General features: G+C 49.6%; 4 protein-coding genes and 1 pseudogene across 4 annotated transcripts; 1 reads left to right on the top strand and 4 right to left on the bottom strand.

Annotated features, from left to right (window-relative positions):
- Window positions 1–319: 319 nt before the first annotated feature.
- Window positions 320–1513, bottom strand: SAPIO_CDS2038 (annotated as a pseudogene; the record flags this gene model as incomplete).
- Window positions 1514–5197: 3684 nt separating this feature from the next.
- SAPIO_CDS2037 (uncharacterized protein) lies at window positions 5198–6350 on the bottom strand (the record flags this gene model as incomplete). The annotated part of the gene is made up of 4 exons (XM_016785171.1): window positions 5198–5622; window positions 5699–5727; window positions 5820–6256; window positions 6348–6350. The coding sequence occupies 4 exons, from the start codon at window positions 6348–6350 to the stop codon at window positions 5198–5200; spliced, it is 894 nt and encodes a 297-aa protein (XP_016645468.1).
- Window positions 6351–7992: 1642 nt separating this feature from the next.
- SAPIO_CDS2036 (Aromatic prenyl transferase) lies at window positions 7993–9494 on the bottom strand (the record flags this gene model as incomplete). Its single annotated transcript, XM_016785170.1, has 3 exons — window positions 7993–8113; window positions 8214–8687; window positions 8809–9494. The coding sequence occupies 3 exons, from the start codon at window positions 9492–9494 to the stop codon at window positions 7993–7995; spliced, it is 1281 nt and encodes a 426-aa protein (XP_016645467.1).
- A 1433-nt stretch (window positions 9495–10927) lies between these two features.
- SAPIO_CDS2035 (uncharacterized protein) lies at window positions 10928–12504 on the bottom strand (the record flags this gene model as incomplete). Its single annotated transcript, XM_016785169.1, has 6 exons — window positions 10928–11086; window positions 11200–11450; window positions 11506–12108; window positions 12184–12255; window positions 12324–12329; window positions 12399–12504. The coding sequence occupies 6 exons, from the start codon at window positions 12502–12504 to the stop codon at window positions 10928–10930; spliced, it is 1197 nt and encodes a 398-aa protein (XP_016645466.1).
- A 1277-nt stretch (window positions 12505–13781) lies between these two features.
- On the top strand, window positions 13782–18027 carry SAPIO_CDS2034 (uncharacterized protein; the record flags this gene model as incomplete). Its single annotated transcript, XM_016785168.1, has 11 exons — window positions 13782–13999; window positions 14124–14395; window positions 14451–14821; window positions 14926–15330; window positions 15927–16049; window positions 16106–16159; window positions 16275–16282; window positions 16973–17081; window positions 17139–17258; window positions 17316–17493; window positions 17582–18027. 11 exons carry the CDS (start codon window positions 13782–13784, stop codon window positions 18025–18027), a joined length of 2304 nt encoding a protein of 767 aa, XP_016645465.1.
- Window positions 18028–18051: the final 24 nt, after the last annotated feature.

Below are 18051 nucleotides of genomic sequence, written 5' to 3'. Positions count from 1 at the left end.
TCCAATAGGCACTATAAAGGTAGAAAGCATCATAAAATAGAACTAAACAAAATAGAAGAACGACAATCCCTTAGTTTATAGACGATAAAGAAGAATCTTAGAGATATAGAGGCCGAGGTTGCCAGTGAGAAGAGGTAGAGGAACGCGACCACAGTATAAGCAGCAGCCTTGATAGTGTTATCCTTGGCAAACACAGCACTGCCTGCAGTAATAAAGATGTCGATAACCCAAATAGCAGCAAGAGACCATAAGAAAAGCTTGCGGCGGCCAACCTTAGCCGGCAATATCGCGAAGTAGATAGCGGAAACCAAGACAGCATCTAATTAGTCGCGTTGATGAGGGTCTGTTGGAGGTCTAACTTGAGCCCGACAGAGTACAGGATAGGCGAGAGGTAGTAGGAGACAAATGCGTTGCCTGGCATCTGCGAGCAGATCGCTGCCCAGACCATGATAAACATACGCTTGCGGTTTCCGGGGGTGCTTCCAAGATCTTTCAAGAATACAAACATGTTGTCCTGATGGGATGCTTCTGCACTCAGCGTCTCCAGAATCTCGGTGTACTCATACTGGACAATAGAATCGGATGGATCACCCTCGCCGTGGTACTTGGCAAGCATCTCCAGCGCCTCTTCGTTGCGGCCTTTGCTGACGAGCCATCTAGGCGACCCGGGAACAAACCAGACAAGAGAAGTTGGATAATGGAGGGGAGACCTTATAAGGCCGACAGAATGCGCCAAGACGCTGTGCTGTCGATGCGAAAGGTGCCAAAGGTACACCAGCCCGCAACTATAGAACCGACGGAGTAGAAAGTGAGGAAGAGAGCTGTAGCGGTACTTCGCTGTGCTGGGTGGGCGATCTCACTGATGCAAGGGGCACCGACTCCGGCAAGGATGACGCTGCCTGCGCCAATGATGACGCGGGAGACGATGAAAATGGCGATGTTGATAGCAGCGCCCTGCACAGCGGCTCCGACGCAGCAAAGAGCAGCTCCAGTCGCAAGCCCAATTCGTCGTCCAAAGATATCAGCCGCAGGAGAGATCAGAAAGGTGCCCAAGATTCCACCGAGCGGGTAGGCAGCGTTGAAGAAGCCCAAGAGGGCTCCAGTAAGCGTCCCAAAGTAGGTCTGCCAGTGTGAGACTGTTAAAGCAAAAATGGGATTACCCCCAGAAGACAGTTGAGACTTATACTTCAACACTGAGCCTTGTTGCCAGCCTGTAGTAACTTTCTAAGTTAGATCTATACTAACCCCAGCCAGAGACAACGCAAGCTTGCATGAGATCGCTAGCCTTTGAGGATATGGATGGCCAGGCTAATGACATCGGTGAGACCGCCGATGGCACCTACAAATGGCTTCTCAAGCACAACACTTTGATCCAATGGAAACGTCAACATCGAGGTCTCCTATAGATCAAGGGGAAGCCCGGATCGGGAAGTCAACAATGATGAAGTACGCGCTTCGTGAACTTCCTGCTCTTTGCGGAGCCGACACGCAGGCGTTTGCTTTCTTCTTTCATGGTCGTGGCCATGAACTACAGAGAACTCCGCTTGGCCTCTTCCGATCCCTCCTGCACCAGCTGCTTAGCCGTGTTCCCGGTGCCCTCCGCGACTTGGTCGATGATTTCGACGCCAAGCGAAAATCGATAGGTGAGCCCGGAGAGAAGTGGCAATGGCACCTGCAGTCACTGCAAAAATACTTCCAGTCTGCGCTTCCAAGGATCTTGAAGAGGTTTCCGGTCATCCTCTTCATTGACGCGCTCGACAAATGTAGCCAGCAATCCGCCCTCGAGTTGATTGACTACCTAAAGCGCACACTTTCACGTCTTCCTCCAGTGATGCTCAGTTTGGCATTTGCTTCTCATGTCATCACTGCCCCATTCTGGCGCTCGATGGCGGATTAACAATACTGCTGGACTCTGAAAATGCACAAGACATCGCCACATTTGTTGAGGCCCACTTCTCCACAAATCACTCAGATGCCGACATTGGAAGATTGATCATTCAACGCGCTCGGGGTGTCTTTATGTGGGCACATCTGGCCCTGAAACGAGCGCTACTGCTGGTCCATGACGGAGAACCGACAGCTGAGATCACGGCCGAAATCGAGCGCATACCGCAAGAATTGAACGGCCTTTACATTGAGCTCATCAAAGCCGTGAAGCATCGCTCGACTACCTTGAAGCTGATGCAATGGATCTGTTTCCCTATGAGACCTTTGACAACAGACCAGCTGCAATGTGTTGGATATCACAAGCGTGAGGCGACCAAGTCGGTGGCAAGGTGTGGAAGAAGGAGGAACATTCTACAAGAGATCGTGCCTGTACATAGACAGTTGTTCCCCTACTGCACATTTAGAAGGAATTAAGCAATCTGAATCTTCTCATTTCAACAGTTTCTTCACTCCTCAACCGCGTCGGGTCTCACTCTGGCGCGATGATGTATGGACTCTGCCAGCATTTCGGCCTGGCGGAGCTGCGCACATCTTCACTGCAAGAGGAACAAGAGCGAGAACTCCCACCCGAAACCGAACAAGAAAGCCAGGTGGAGGGGCCACCCCCAGCGCAGCCGGCAAGACACAGTCTACATGCAGACGTGCGCAAGTTCGTCCGGAGTGGTGTTTTTACAGGATCCACCGCAGCATTTCAGCCCGCTTTTGCCACCCTACACCTCACCTTGGCGGCGAAGAATTTCGACGTGCGCCGGCAACGAACAAGCCGATAAACTAGCAAAGGCAGCGTCCTCGCTGCCAGAACCGGAAGGCGCTCAGCCGACACTAGCATATCTGCGAAAGGTGGCAAGGCAGAAACCAAAGGAAGTTTTTGAAACATGGTGGACAACTTCCGTTCCCGAGCAATACAAGAGATTGAATCTCAAGGCGACTATACGCTGCCCACCAGAACTCTCGCTCCCTTGGGCTGCCCTGCACCATCTACTCGTAGCAAGGCCCCTCCATGGGGATTTCGCTGCATACCACAAACGATTCAACTACAACAACGTGCAGGTGACTTGCTTGTGTGGACGACGCAAAGCACCTGACCATGTTCTTCTACTGCAGGAAAGTACCGCGGCGGTGTCGAATAAGGCTCGTCCCCTCGCCGACTGCGGCGGTCAACCTCGCAATAGGAAGGAACTTCGACAAGTACATCAAGTTAGCCAAATTAAGCGCCTTTTTCGAAAGGATCTGCACTCGTTACTAGACGAGGTAGATCAGAGATGCATTTGCGTCTCCTCCTCTTTTTCTATCTTCCTTTCCCTTCTATTTCTTTATTTCTTTTTTTTATTCTCATGGGCTCAGCTGCCTTGTACAGTCATGCCAACGCCCTCTTCCCAGTCTCACTAAAGACTGACTAATATAGCAGCTACCACTATGATAGCTGCACCTAGTCATCCCGCTGACAGGTAACAGGCTCGACAGGACATGCCTTTAAGCTGATGATATGCTGGATAGTAGTCTGTTCTGTAATTTGCATAAGCTTTACGTAGATTTTAGTACTAGAGACTCTAGCTCAGCACGTCCTATGCCCCAATAGGGGACTTTACGGGCCTCGCGGTCCCCGGACGAAAAATATACACACATACATACATACATAATTTCGACGTGCGCGAGTTCCAAAACAACGTGTGGGTGACACGGGATTTTTCCAAGGTCGTCAAGGAATCATTTGGCTCCGAGAACTACTCGGACGGATTCTAACGTTCCGTGCAGTGGATATTGACGAGCAAAGATGAGGTCCTCAACGAGCGTCTCTGGTCATTAGCCCATACGAAGCCCAAATACTTCTACCGGATATCGAAAAGTCCCAACACGTCTCTCTTCGGCTTTACTCGCCGGGGGTCAATCTCGGCTTTGAGTCACTGGATCATCTCAACCTTTACACCGTCCCCCAGACGCAGAATTGTAGCGCTATCCCTCGAAGTCTCATTACACCACTCAATGTCTTTTCTGGACAGCTATATCTCTCAGGTTACTGCGATTACATCCACCTTTGCGATTTTCTTGGACTTGCGTGGAAGGCTGCCGATGGAACCGTCGGCTTCGGGCCCGATGGCTGGATTCCACCAACGCTGCAAACGAACACCTGCGTCAACAGATCGGGGCTCTCTAAGAGTCCCGTTCCATTTTTGAAGATTCTATTCGCGAAGATACGACAGGAATGTGAATCGATCCGAAAGACGCACATGGGGAAGATATTGGAAGGGGTGCGATTGCGCGGGGAGGATTGGGCGGAGAGTTGAGGGGTACCATCCGGCACCACCTAATGGACACCCCCACCTAATGCACCACCAAAATTTCGATCCTCCCATATAAAATTCAAAATTCGATACTCGCAAAAACAGGTCTGATTCTTAATTAATAAATAAAGCCTTAGAGAAAGTTTCTAGAAGTTTGTTCAAATTTTACTCTCTACGTGGTTTTTTGACCTCCCGACTGCTCCGTGTGCGCTGGCAGTGCTTTGTTGCGACCCTAAAGTCGTCACTTTCGTCCTCTGATCTGACACCCACCTCAATCACCGACTCGACCTACTCATCCACATCCACCTCTATTTCTGCCTCCTTTGAGTCAGGAAAAGCTTCTCCAGCCGCTAGACATAGTTTGGCTCGAGCTGGATTCTCTTAAGAGGAGTGATTGCGTGAAAAAGTCTCTAAAAGGATATTTCTGTGGGCGCTGGCATATTAGGATTGAGGAAACGAGAGGTAAGACGAAGGATACTTTTATTTCTTCTAATCGCTTCCACGCCTTTGAGCGTGAGCCCCACTTGAATGTCTTGTTGGGTCATCTGTGGTTGACGCCGTCATCTGATTTGGAGGTTCAGTTCCCGGCGCCAGGGATCGGCCCCGGCCCAGGTCCCCCGGTTGCTTCTCCCGTAATTGTTGTACTAAATGCCGATATCTCTTCTTTGCTATGATTTTCAAAACATTGATTCATGAGGCTGTCGATAGATCTTTATAGAAACTTGCATGGTTCGTCCCCCGAACGAAACGAGTTAACCGAAAAGAGCAATGCGTCCCGAATGACAGGATTCTTCAGCCCCCCAAAGCCTCGGGCCCGGGGGGGGGGGGGGGGGGGTCCCATTTTGGCCCATAGCAAGGAACAATATTTCTCCGCCCCCATCTTTGCGGTCCTGTGAGAACCGCACCAAGTCCACTACAGTCACCCTTTTCCCCATCACAGTGGAATTAAGGGGATCGGTAATGTCCCCCTAAGCTCCCCTTCTGCGCCTGATCAGAAGCTCCGTATCCGTATCGACGTACGGGAACTCATCAATATTCCTATTAATCGGCCTCGAACTTCCCTCTGGATACTTGAACTCATACCGTAGGAGAAGCGTGGCGAGGATCATCTTAAGCTCATTGGACGCGAGGAATCGGCCCGGACATGACCAGGTACCGTATCCAAAATGCATGTGGTTTTTGTCCGCAGTGGCGTACTGGTGCTTCATTGCCTCGGCCGGGCTCTGGCGGCGTAGCCGATAGTACCGCAGGCCATCGAAGACTGAGGCGTTAGGGATCACGGAAGGGTCACTGGAAATGGCGTGTGGCATCATACAGAGGTGCGTGCCGTGGCGGAGGTGGACGCCGTCATGGAGAGTGATACCTTCCGGGTCCTCCACAACGCGATGGAATCCTACTTTTGATGGAGGATGGATGTTAGGCTACATAAGATGAGAGCACGATGTGGATGAGTAGCATGGACGACTTACGTAGACTTGGAGGACTCCACCTTTGAGATCTAGATGAGAAAGGTGATATAACTTAGTACCGGTCATGATGCTGAAGCCTGTATGTAATTCTCCCCTTCCCTTGTCTTGCGAAGGTACTTACTCTCTTAGGAAGCTATCCATCTTTAGTAGCTTGCTGAGTGTCTGCTTTCCCCAACCGTCCCCTTGCCCTTGGAGTGCCTCGGCGGCCTCATCTCGGATCTCTTTCAGATACCGAGGTTGGGCAACAAGATCGAATAGCGCATGAGAACCAGCAGCCGCAGCACTGTGTCCGGCAACTAAAGTTATGACGAGTTGCCGATGAGCGAGGTTGCTTGGTTGGCTGTCTCTGCCGCCTGGTGTGGATAAGTCCATCATCGCCTGCAACAGGTCGTTTGGCTTCTTGTAGTCCGGGTCAGTGGCCTCGAGGTGTCGCCTCTGTTCAATTTCCGGGATAAGGATAGCTTTTCCACGTCGAATCGATGCCTTGTATTTCCAGAAAGATGGCAGAAGAAAGTTCAATAACGGACGAATCAGTGACGGAACAGCCCTAACAGCCATCTGTGTCATTGTTACTATTGTCAGAAATGTTAGTTAAATTACTTTCTCTTCTGTAGAACAGTCGTGAATAATCGACTGGGAAGATAATTACCATTGTGTGAGTGGCTAAACGACGCCTCGAGCCATTCCTCGTTGCGACACAGGGGCAGCCCAATGAAGACACGATTCGTTATCCGGCCTACTAGTCTCAAAAGCGTGGGTTGAACAGGGAGTGGAGTCCATTCTGGAAACGGTTAGTCGATTGTGAGATATAATTCCGCTTGTGTATCGAGTGGAAGACAACCTTCGCAGTCTGGCAATTCCCGCTGAAGCGCGTATTCAAGCTCATCTATCATGGCGTTGGATAGCATGGCTAGGTTCGGAGTGATGCTTGTCTGTATCAACAGAGTCAATAAGAGTGAGTCTCAACGCCTAAACGGCCCGTCGTATCTTTCATATTACCTGAATAGCTCTCGTTGCGATATCACTTTCGCTAAGAAGATCAATGCCACTATAGTTACCACCGAAATTCTAGAGGGCGGATGGATCCGATCAGCAAAGGCACTCCAGGAAGGAAAATTAGGAAACTAAAACAATTCTCACTTTGATTAAACCCTTGATAGCACTCAGCCGCTCGGTCGGGGCATTCTGTAATTCATCCAAGTATTTGCGCGACAGGACAACCAAGTCACCATCGCTTCTGGTAATTCGATGAATGCAATTTTTCCACTGGCAATTGTTAACGATGGTGTATTGATACCTTTTGATGCACTTAAATAGGTTAGACGTGTAGTCACCTTGGAATATCCCTCGCTAATTATACTGGCAGCTCCTGTCTTGAAACGCAGCTGAACGAAGAACTTCGGTTCAAGTGGGTGGCGATATCCGGCGAATGGGGCCGAGATGCCACCAAAAGTAGGGAAGTAAAGCCAAGTACATACGGCGAGCACCAAGATGACATTAACTACCTGGTTCCAGGGAATTCCATTGAGCCCGGTCGGTGGGAGTCTCCCTAAGGCATACCCCAGAAGGTTACCGGTTCTCGTTGTGTTGCTCTGGCTCATGTTCAACTGCTTTCAGATGTGGTTGTTGTGTTCCGGGAACAAAAGTGGAAAAAGAGAGGTAAAAGAAATACGGCGAGTGCGTGATGATCGCGTTGAAACATCGACATATGTCGAGGGGTGCTCCTGGGGCTTTATATAGACATCAGACATACAGTATAAAGCCACTGCGTAATACAAAAACAAGACCAATCTAACAAAATATTATGCTGGCTGAGTCTCTCCCTTACGGGGAAAAAGTACTTATAGCCCGAATTCGGCAACACGCAAGGTCGCCAATGGATCAATTGCTGTCTTCCTTTTCTCTGCCACTGTAGGGTGGTGTATCGTTCCAGAAAAGTAGTGAATCTCTGTGCTGGACCGAATTATCAACTGGGACTTTCTCAACTCTACTTGATGCACAGGTTATCATTGATCAATCTTAACACGTATAAAAGACGCACTTGCGCCTACATTTTGATTTTACAGCAGTTTACTATCCCTGACATCTGAATGACATTCAAGGAAAGGACTATGTAAATGCAATAGATGATTAGGTCCTCCAAATGCACATCGCCGTGCCGTATGTGGATCTCAGGACTACTTCACTCGTGACGATGATGAGTGTCGAAATATTAGGCGACGCATGGCTGAGGAGAAAAAGCATGGACAATTTTGCTCTCCAATGTACCACACTATCTAGATTATAGTATTGCCTCACTCTTCTGCGACCAGAGGCGCGCTGAAGTACAATGTCTGATATATCCCATTCTTCTCGGAGTATAGGAAAGATGCGTCGAGGTGGACTGGCTTTTTCCGGTTGTGGTTGACCGGCCCGCTATTGAGATTGGAGTTAGCAATGTTGCTCGTGTTCTAGTATCAAGTAGAAGAAGGAAAGGAGATCGAAGGGTGGTGAAAATCGGGTAGGGAGTACATACAAAGCGCCCTCAAAAGCTTTCTTATATCTTCCCTCGTGGCCCCACGCCTGGCCACACTTCCGGAAAACCTCTTCGTAATTCCGCACAGTCTCCTCGTCGCTCCGTACGTAGTTCCAGGTTGGTAAGTAGGTCTTAACTTCGGGGGAAGCGGCACCAGGTCTCATCTCAAAGCTAAAATACAAACTCTGGCAAAGCATTGAACCGTCGTTCAGAGGCTTGTTGTAATCGTCATCCGGTATGCCTTCGGGCTCCTGGAGCAGGAGGTGCCAGATTTCTCGCAGGGAGGCCAGGCCTTTTAGCGCCCTCTCATCCTGCAAACGGCCGCCTAATGTCACGTAATCCCGCACCGTGTTGAAAGAGTTGCTCCTGGTGTGGACATAGATTTTCACTCTTGCGTCTGAGAGACGAGCGTCATCAACGCAGTCGATTCCCACCAGCTCAATGGTCGAAGGAACATCCCGTTCACTAAGGAATCTGTTTCGCAAAGGGGGTCAGCCGTGATGTCTGGTAGATAAACGGTTACGAGAAAAGGAGCAAGGTTTCTTTTTTTTTTTTTTTTTTTTTTTTTTTTTTTTAATAGATTACTTGGACCTACTTCGCCACAATGTCGATCGACTCCACGTTCAGAGCGGGCTTCAGATCGCGAAGGACGCGCCAAACCATGTCATTTGCCGGCACTCCGGTCGCTACCTCCTTGATTTTGGGGTTGAAGTAGGCCTTGGTCGATGTCTTGGAGCCTTTCAACTCAAAGGCGACAAACGAGAACGGAAGTCGCTTCAAAGAGGGAACGCCTGCTTCCGCCGATGTGAAGTTCGCTAACCATTTCGGGAGCCTTTCCCGGACGTCTTGAGCCTCCTCGGGCGTCGGGGCGAAGGCAGAGAGTAATTCATCACTCCATTGAGTGCTGAAACCCAGGGTCTTGGAGAGAGAGAACAGTATTTTCTGCGCCGCGTCTACAGCAAACGGGTCCGTGTCGCTGCCTCCATCAGCGCCCAAAAGCTCCCAGCAATATCGCACGATAGGCTTCCCAGCACTGAGGTTGAGGCTGGGTTGAAAGGGAGAACCACTCTGTGTCAACAGAGAGCCAGTGTGGGCCGCGGACGGCCTCGGACCAAGATTTGGGAGCACATGGTCGGTCAGAAGACGGAGATGGGCGTCCTGATCAGCTGGCGAGTAGGACTCGGCAGATTTCAAAAGAGAGGCGAGGATAGGCACAGCGTGGCGTGCCCAGTAGTCCAAGTCTACTGTATCGGATCTCGGGGTTTGCTCGAGGACAGTCATTGTGTCTGTGAAGGTTGAGCCGTGATGGAAGAAAATAGAATTTACGGAAAGTAGCGGTAGCACAGACGAACAGGGTCTTACCAAATGGATCGAGAGACTCCTTTGTATGTGGCAGAGCCGTAACATATTCAGGACCTTTAATAGTACATACACTGCAAGTTAAAATTGTTGAACTTATTGAGAGAGGGCGCAATTACTCCACATGGGATGCCGCCGAGGTCGGCGGGGAGGTCGGGATGCCAGAACTCACTCGTTGCCACTTGTAGGCTTCCTAGCGAACCATTTCCTCATTCATGGTGACTGCCCTTCAATTGAAATGGCTTTCCGTCCTTCTTGCTGCGGTAGCCAGCCACCGTCCGTCATGGGAATCGGCGAGGTCAATACGCTCGGTGTACATGCATCTCAGCTTAATCTAAAGGAGGTTCAGCGCGGTAGGGCCTAGTAAGTAGTAACTGTGGCTGGCGGAGGTGAAACAAAGATGCATATCACCGTCAAGATATTTTAGTATTTCTCTACTCTCTCACTCGCCTAACGCACCCCGACTGATATGTGTGGAATTGCCTTCAGGCGGCCTGCATATGCCGGCTTAATCCTCCCCAGCCACTCGTCTACTTATCAAATTACCACGGCCCGGACCAGCGAGTGGTGAAGCAGTCCCATAGACTCTCAACAATAAAGCATCAAGAAATATGTATGATAAGGGTCTCAACCGAATAAAATAATAGGAGGATCCTCAACCAGGGAATAGCGGGCTGAAACGATGGGACATCACATGAAAATTGGGGAGTGGTGAAAGTTGCTTTTCGTCAATCTTGCTCAAGATTAAGACACAACCTTTCTCATCTTCTTCCGTTGGCCTCGTATCGTTCGTTACTGTACAAGTTCCCGCCCGCTTGACCCCATCGGCCCTTAGCGGTGAGGCCGGGATGGCACCGAGGGTGGTTGGCCTTCTTAGATACAAAAGCAATCTTTAGAGCTCTCGGACTCTTGCGATTTAATAAAGTGTCTCTATTGGGCCACAGGCAATGGTTAAGATCTCTCACATCAGAGAGCATAGGTAGAGTTAAGGTGCCTTCAGCAGAGGTGTCTATTAGATACCATATAACTCGTGAGGACATGTAGGTCAGTTTAATGGGTGAGTCTAGCATTCATCTGTGTGTTACAAAAGACATACAATGAGCTGCATTAAAGTGGTATATAGTAAGATGTAAATTTTAACTCTGTACATGTTTCCTTCCTTTTTTTGTTGCTCATATTCCCCAATTTCCCTTCTCCACCTAAAATGAAAAACCTTTGTCATGGCTTCTTCCTCGACACAAGGGAGAAGGCATATTTACTAGACCAGCTATCTCAGGGTACGCAAACGTCCTACACACGGGGCAGAGCCGCTGAAACCGTTCCAGCCCAACCATCGTGGCTGTACGATGGAGACGCTACGTGCGGCGTCGGCGTCGAAAGAGAACCATCGCATCTCGGTTGGGAAGTATCTTGTCGCCTTGGATCGTGTTCGGGGGACGAAATGACCCGTTTCCGTCTTCCAGTTTGAAATCAAAATCCAGCAGTAGGCGACTTGTGATTGCCTTGATCATGTACTATTACCGATGGGCACTTTGTTAATAAAGCGGTCGTAATCATAGTCATGGCGGCTATGCCCGGACCAAAAAAGCTGTACAACTTGAACACTAGGCACTCTGGCAATACATACTGAAGCGAAGAATCGTCCCGGGCAGGCGTATCGACCAAGACCAAAGTGCAAATTGGACGCGCTACTGTGTGCAAACGATGCAGATGCGCCTTGCTGATTCGCCCAGCGGAGGGGATCAAACGACCGGGCGTTGTCAATCGTGTTATCGTCCATGTTAATCCTCCTCGCCAATACTCCAATTTGTTGCCCCGGCTGAAGTTTGTAGCCGTCAGAAAGGGAGATGGGCTCCCGAACGACGCGTCGGAAGGTAACTATAAGCCATTATTAGAGGAATGTGTCATCTTGTAAGGGTAACGCGAAACTCACATTCTCCCACTGGGTTGAACCGCTGCGACTCTCTCATTAGACTGTCCAAACGGCGCATTTCAAGCATGGCCTTCTGGCCGATTCCTTCTTCCCAACCCAATGATAAGACCTCTTCCTGCTCCTTTGTCAATGATTCCCGCAATGCAGGGTTAGCGATCACGTCAAATAGCATGTGAGTAGTAGCCATAGCAGTGGTGTGGACGACAGCCATGCTCAGGATCCCGAGGGTGCGATGCGCCAACGCCTCGGGCTTTGACTCCTCCTCAGTCCGAGCTAATTCCATGCACCAGCCCAGAAAGTCGTCGTGAGCCTCCTCGGGACACCCGCGTCGCCGTTCGACTTCTGAGCCCAGGAGCTGCTGTACATAGACCAGCTGCTCGCGCGCGTCAGATACACTGGGCACCAAGGCTCCGAAGAGGGAGCCGATGGTACTGCCGAGATTTCGAAAGGAGGCAATTGTGTTAAAAGTATTGCGGCTGAATGAGGCTGAAGTCTCGAGAAATGTCTCGTCACGGCAAATAGGCTCACCGACAAAGGCCCTGGCCGCTGCTCGAGTTGACAATTCGAGCACCATGTCATACACACTTGCAGAAATCCAGTCGCCTATAGGTTCAACGACATGTAAGTTGAGACCTCCTGGGGTGAATCGCCTATCCACATCCTTAACTGTAAACGTACCATCATCACTTTTAGGTAACACTTTGTCGAAGGCAAATTTCAGCTCATCGATTACCATCGGAATTATTTTCGCTATTAAGGTTACCAAAAGCGTTAGAAGAAAATGTGCACAAGTTTGCGTCACCATTGTGAGAACTTACGAAGACCTGGATTCAGCCGTCGATGTATGGCATCGGAATGTAGTTCACTCCCAAGTAATATGCTAGTGAGACTACCCGCATTGTCGTCGAAGCTTGCTATGAGAGGGTCCAACTTGTCGTTCGTGATAGAGCGCAGTTCCGACACATATCTCAATGGGAGGACGATAAGGTCCATGTCCATTCTGAGAAGTCTGAAGGGGCGGTCCTTGTACTTGAGCAATAGTCAGCCAAAAAGCCCTGCACAGTCCCCACTCCCTGAGTGACCATCTACCTTTTGGTATGCCTTTGTGATCAGCCGTTCAGCGTTTCTGTTGTAGCTCAATCGGTCCAGGAATTCCGGGAAAAGAGTCGGCCATTGCCTAATGGTGGGAATGGCAGTCCCACTCTTGCGGCGCCGGTTGATAATGTACAGTAGTAGTAGCCAAGAAAAGACGATAGGGCCTTGGACGAGTAAGACGTTTGGCGACATGATGTCCGCGATCAGCTGGGGAGATGTGATGTTCCATTTACAAGTGCTGTTCACATTTCAGGCCTGAGATGGAAAAAAAATGGGCGCGCCCACTTGATATGTATTTCTGTGTTACTTTCGTCTCCCGAAGGACTTCTTGACCCAGTGATACGGTTCTAGCATACCAAATGCGGAAAAAAGTCAAAGATGTGGAAACAGAAGTCAGATCTTTACCATTCTCACTCAAACAGGCGTATGCATGAATTGGTGCGTTGTAACAGAGCCAGGCCTACTTCGGGGTCTGGTCGCGGATGAGCTTCATGCAGGACACCTTGTCAGTCGTCTTCAGCCGCTGTTGGATTGACATGAGCGCTTCTGATATGGTCCCAGCTCGCTGCATATCTCCTTTTCACCACCTCAGGTTCCTGAACACTTCTCGCCGCGTCGAGACATGCAGAACCCCGCCTTATTTCGCCGCAAGTTGATTTAGACGCCTCACAGTTTTAGTGGTGAGGTCCTGAAACGCTAAGTTTCGGCCTCTGGTGCGGTGAATTATGCAGCTGCCGCAAGCCACTTCTGGGAAGTGGTCTGATCCTTTTCCCTACAATACTGTGCTACTTATAATATGAAGATAGTCGGTATTGGCAATGGAACACCCGGTAGCCAAGCGAAGAGTGCCTTGGACCCTTATCCGCCTCTCGGGCATGCCATTTTACTCCTCTGTCCTGGTGAGAAAAAAAAATTGTGAATTTATTCTTTCTTTTTTCTCTTTTCTTTTTTTTTTTTTTGTTTTTACCCGGACAAGCAACAGGATCAAGGCTGTCTAGCAACCTCACATACCCCTTCACAGGCGGCGTGAGTGGTCCAGGAAAGACTGGAAAAGGTGGAATTAGCCAGACCTCCTCTATTCCTAGAACCTTAGTCCGTTTCCAATAAGTAGCTAATACACCCAACACAACACTGCAGAATCACCAACGACAACTTACTCTGCTGCTAATTTCTCTGCCGCCATGGAAGACTTCAAAGTTTTGATTGTTGGGGGATCAGTGGCTGGTCTTGCTCTCGCCCACTGCCTGGAAAGACTGGGCATCTCGTTCGACGTTCTTGAACAGGGTGATGAGATCAGTCCGCAGGTCGGAGCCTCAATCGGCATCCTGCCTAATGGAGCTCTGATCCTCGACCAGCTAGGCATTTTTGACGACATTGAGAAGGTGATAGAGCCTTTAGTGTTCGCAAGAATCCGTTTCCCAGATGGGTTCTCTTTTCAAAGTGAATACCCGTCCATCATTCGGTCACGGTCAGTATGCACGACCAGATGTTTTAGTGCTACTTCTAAGCCCCCTTTTTCCTAGATTTGGATACCCTCTTTCATTCCTCGAGCGCCAGAAATTTCTTGCGATCCTCTATAGGAAGTTGCAGCACAAAGAGCGAGTCCATACGGGTCAAAAAGTCGTATCGATCGAAAATCGGAAAACTCATGCGGTTGTCAAAACCGCTTGCAACAAAGAGTACACGGGGCACTTGATTGTGGGCGCTGATGGTGTCCATAGCATCGTAAGATCGGAAATGTGGCGACATGCCAACGAGCTCGCCCCAGAGGCTATTTCGGAAAAAGAAAAGTCAAGTAAGAAATCACCATCGTTCTCAACGGTTAAATAGACACAAACTAATGGCATCAGCGATGAGGGTATACTACGCTTGCATCTTCGGCATCTCCTCGGCAGTTTCCGGGGTGGAGGATGGCGTCCAGTTGAGTCTGTTGGACTATGATCTTACAATTCACGTTTTTAATGGAAAAGAGGGCAAAGTCTTCTGGTTCGTCATTGTTAAGACGGATAGGCAATATACCTACCCCGACAGGCCTCATTTTGACCAGGAAGATGGTCGAAAGATTTGCGAAGGACTAAAGTCCAAGAAGCTCGACGCAACCTTGACGTTTGGGGATATGTGGTCGAGGTGTGACATATTCACAATCACACCATTAGAGGAGGGGTGGCTCAGCAACTGGCACTTTGGTCGCTTGGTGTGCATGGGAGATGCGGTTCACAAAGTAGGGATCTCTGAACTCCTCCACACCTCTCCCTCGATGCTTCCAAGAAACCTCCCTTCCGTTTTTCACTCACTTGGCTTCCATGAGCTGACGTCCCGGTTTAGGTTACTCCAAATATTGGGCAGGGTGCAAACATGGCTATCGAGGATGCCGCAGCTCTGGCTAACGCACTCTGGAAGGGCGATCTCCAAAGGGCCATGGAAGCCACTCCCGCCTTGGAGGATATGCTGCATCATTTCAGCTCGGCCCGGCTCGCCAGTTCGAAAAAGATCTGCACACAGTCGGAGCTTCTTACCCGCCTGCAGTCCAATGACGGCATTGTGAAGCATTTAGTGGCGAGGTACCTGCTCCCCGCGGTGAACGACATTCCTGCGGGCTCTTCAGCTGCACTTTTAGGGGGTAGTCAATGCCTGCAATATTTGAAGCTTCCTGAACGGGCGCAACGACCACGCTCATGGTGGGCCGTCATTAGGGATCTTCGGTCATTCTTCCCTAAGCCGCATGGACTGGTCACTGTCTGGATCGGGGTTATAATTCTCTGGTGTGTGAGAGGTTGGGTGAGAGATTACATCGCATAGAGAAAAGAGCAAGCGAAGCTACCCTTAGAACAGAGCTGATATGTAAACTGCCGTCAATGTTGGGATAATCAATCAGCCAGCCACCGGAGTGGAGGGTGGCATTGCACTCCTGTTAGTTACTGAGACATCCGCTTTTCCGCATAGATTTTATCGATTGTCCACGGCAGATTGTCTTGAAATCTTCTGATCTGGACTCATCCGCCTTGGTAACGGATTTGTATGCTCCCTAATCTATCCGCTCCCTTCGTGAAGCATCGTCTTGAGTCATTGGAATACAGAAACGGCGTGAAACATGGAATCAAGATAAGAAAAGCAAAGTTTCCATAAATTTTGTTCGCCGAATAGAGAAATATGGCTCTGTTTGTGCTCGGACTCGTGTCTTGGGCTATGCAAAGCACTTAGGCATAGTCGCGGCCAAGCTTAAGATACTCTTCGAGAACAGCAGCTTTGTACTCTCTCTCTCTCTCTCTTTTCCTCCTTCCCCCTCCTATTTGTGTGGATTAACAGTCACTTGCGCTCTTTGCCAGACACTAATTACCATGTTGTTCGACCGTCTAACCACCATTGAACCTGACTGGCCCAATGTCAAAATCACTGGTGCCATCATCTTTGCCGTCGCATTAATTCGATATCTCAACTACGATAAAACGGTGCGTTATTTTTGTTATTTACCAACCGAAACTCAAACGCTGATCGGGAAACCTAGGTCGATGTACCGGTTGTAGGACCCGGAGTTCGCTTCACGAAATGGCTGGCCGCTGTACGTAATGTATGGTTCGCTCGCGAATCTGTCAGTGAGGGTTACGCAAAGGTTGGAAATGAAAAGCTCTCATGACCCATCGAAATGGAACAACTACTAATGATGAAAAAATCAGCATGGCGAGTATGCGTTTCAAATACCTACCATGACTCGGATGGACGTCTTTCTCTGTGACAGAGCGATGACGAGGGAATACTACACTCTTAATGAGGAACACATGTCCTTCCAAGCGGTGATGTCCGAGGTATTTTTTCCTCATGATTCAACATATTAGCGAGTGGCAGGCCCAGGCTAATGTATTGCAGGAGTTTCAATTCCAATACTCGCTCCCCGGACAGCAGGAGGGTGCGCGAAAGATCCCAACCTCAGTGATAGCCAAGGCCTTGAGCTGGCAGAAAACTCGAGCCAGCAACCCCCAAGATCCATTCTTCATGGAGTTTTCCACGGAATTTTTGCAAGGATTCCAAGAAGCGATGTTAAAATTGAGTGCCCAGCAGCCATGGTACCGCCGAGTTTTCTCGCACTCCAATAGTGGACCACCTGCAAACTCGGGCTGGATGGAGGTCCCTTGCTTCCCTCTGGCGATAAAAGTGATCGCTCGGCTTACGACGAAGTCCCTCTTCGGGGCACCCTTATGCAGGTCCCAGGAGTTCCTTGAAAAGTGCTGCCAGTTCGGGGACGCAGTGCCCAGAGACGCGTTCATCCTGCGTTGTTTTCCTGCTTTTACAAGACCGTAGGGTTTTTTTCCTTTTTTCCTTTTGTGAAATCCCTTTAATGCCCTCTTCTACGACTTCGGCTAAAATTCCACTCCAGCCTCCTGGCAAAACTCCTCCTAGCGCCACGGCAGGTCAAGAACTTACAGGATGAGATTCATAACGAGATCGAAACTCGCAGAGATTCCCGCGATAAGAATTCCATGCAAGTAGGTGCTGTTGTGCCCTGCGAATTACCGTACGATCGGAAACTGACAGAACCGTAGGATCTGCTTGACTTCTCGATGAACTGGGTTGACGAACACCGTTCGGCTGGTTGGAATGATGACCATATCACTGATATGATGGCGAACACGATTTTTGCCGCCCTGCACACTTCCAGTCAGGTATGTTGTCACACTCTCTCACCCAGTCCAGAAAATGTGCTCTGACGTAGAGACCAGTTGGTAGTTCACACCATCTTTGAGCTCGCCACCCGTCCTGAATACGTCGATCCGCTTAGAGCAGAAATAAGAGAATGCTTTGCCGCATACGGTGATGGAACAAAAGCTGCCATGGACGCCATGTACAAGATGGACAGCTTTATCAAGGAGACTCAGAGGTGTAATCCCCTCGATGCATGTATGAACTTCAAAGACGGACCGCTCTTTAATCATTTCTTTACGTCTCCCAGAAAGATTCAAACAATTGCTGACGTTGACCGTATTAGCTGCCCTAGCGAGGCTGGCCATGAAGCCCTTCACATTCTCGAACGGTCTCCACATCCCCAAGGGAACCTTCATATTCACACCCAATTCCCCAATATTTGAAGATGAACGCTTTTACGCCGATCCCAAGCGTTTTGACGGTTTCCGTTTCTCTAGGATGCGAGATGACCCGGACCTGAAAGCATCTGCCCCTCTCACAGCAACCAGCGAATACAGCATGCACTTTGGCACAGGGCGTCACGTCTGTCCAGGGAGATTCATGGTTTCCGACGAGGTCAAGCTGGTGATGGTGCACCTTCTACTGAACTTCGATTTTGCTATAAAGGACTTCAGACCTCGGCCCCAAAATGTGGCGTTCGGAAAGTTCATGCTTCCAGATATGTACGCCAAGGTGTGGTTGAGAGAAGCGAAGCACGAGGTCGCGGTCGGTGATGGTACATCAGATTGAGAATGCCTACATACGCAGGTATCT

The sequence above is a fragment of the Scedosporium apiospermum genome, assembly GCF_000732125.1.
Source record: "Scedosporium apiospermum strain IHEM 14462 chromosome Unknown SEQ_SAPIO_0077, whole genome shotgun sequence".
NCBI lineage: Eukaryota > Fungi > Ascomycota > Sordariomycetes > Microascales > Microascaceae > Scedosporium > Scedosporium apiospermum.
The sequence above is the reverse complement of the archived record's forward strand: the minus strand, read 5'-3'. Positions and strand labels throughout refer to the sequence as shown.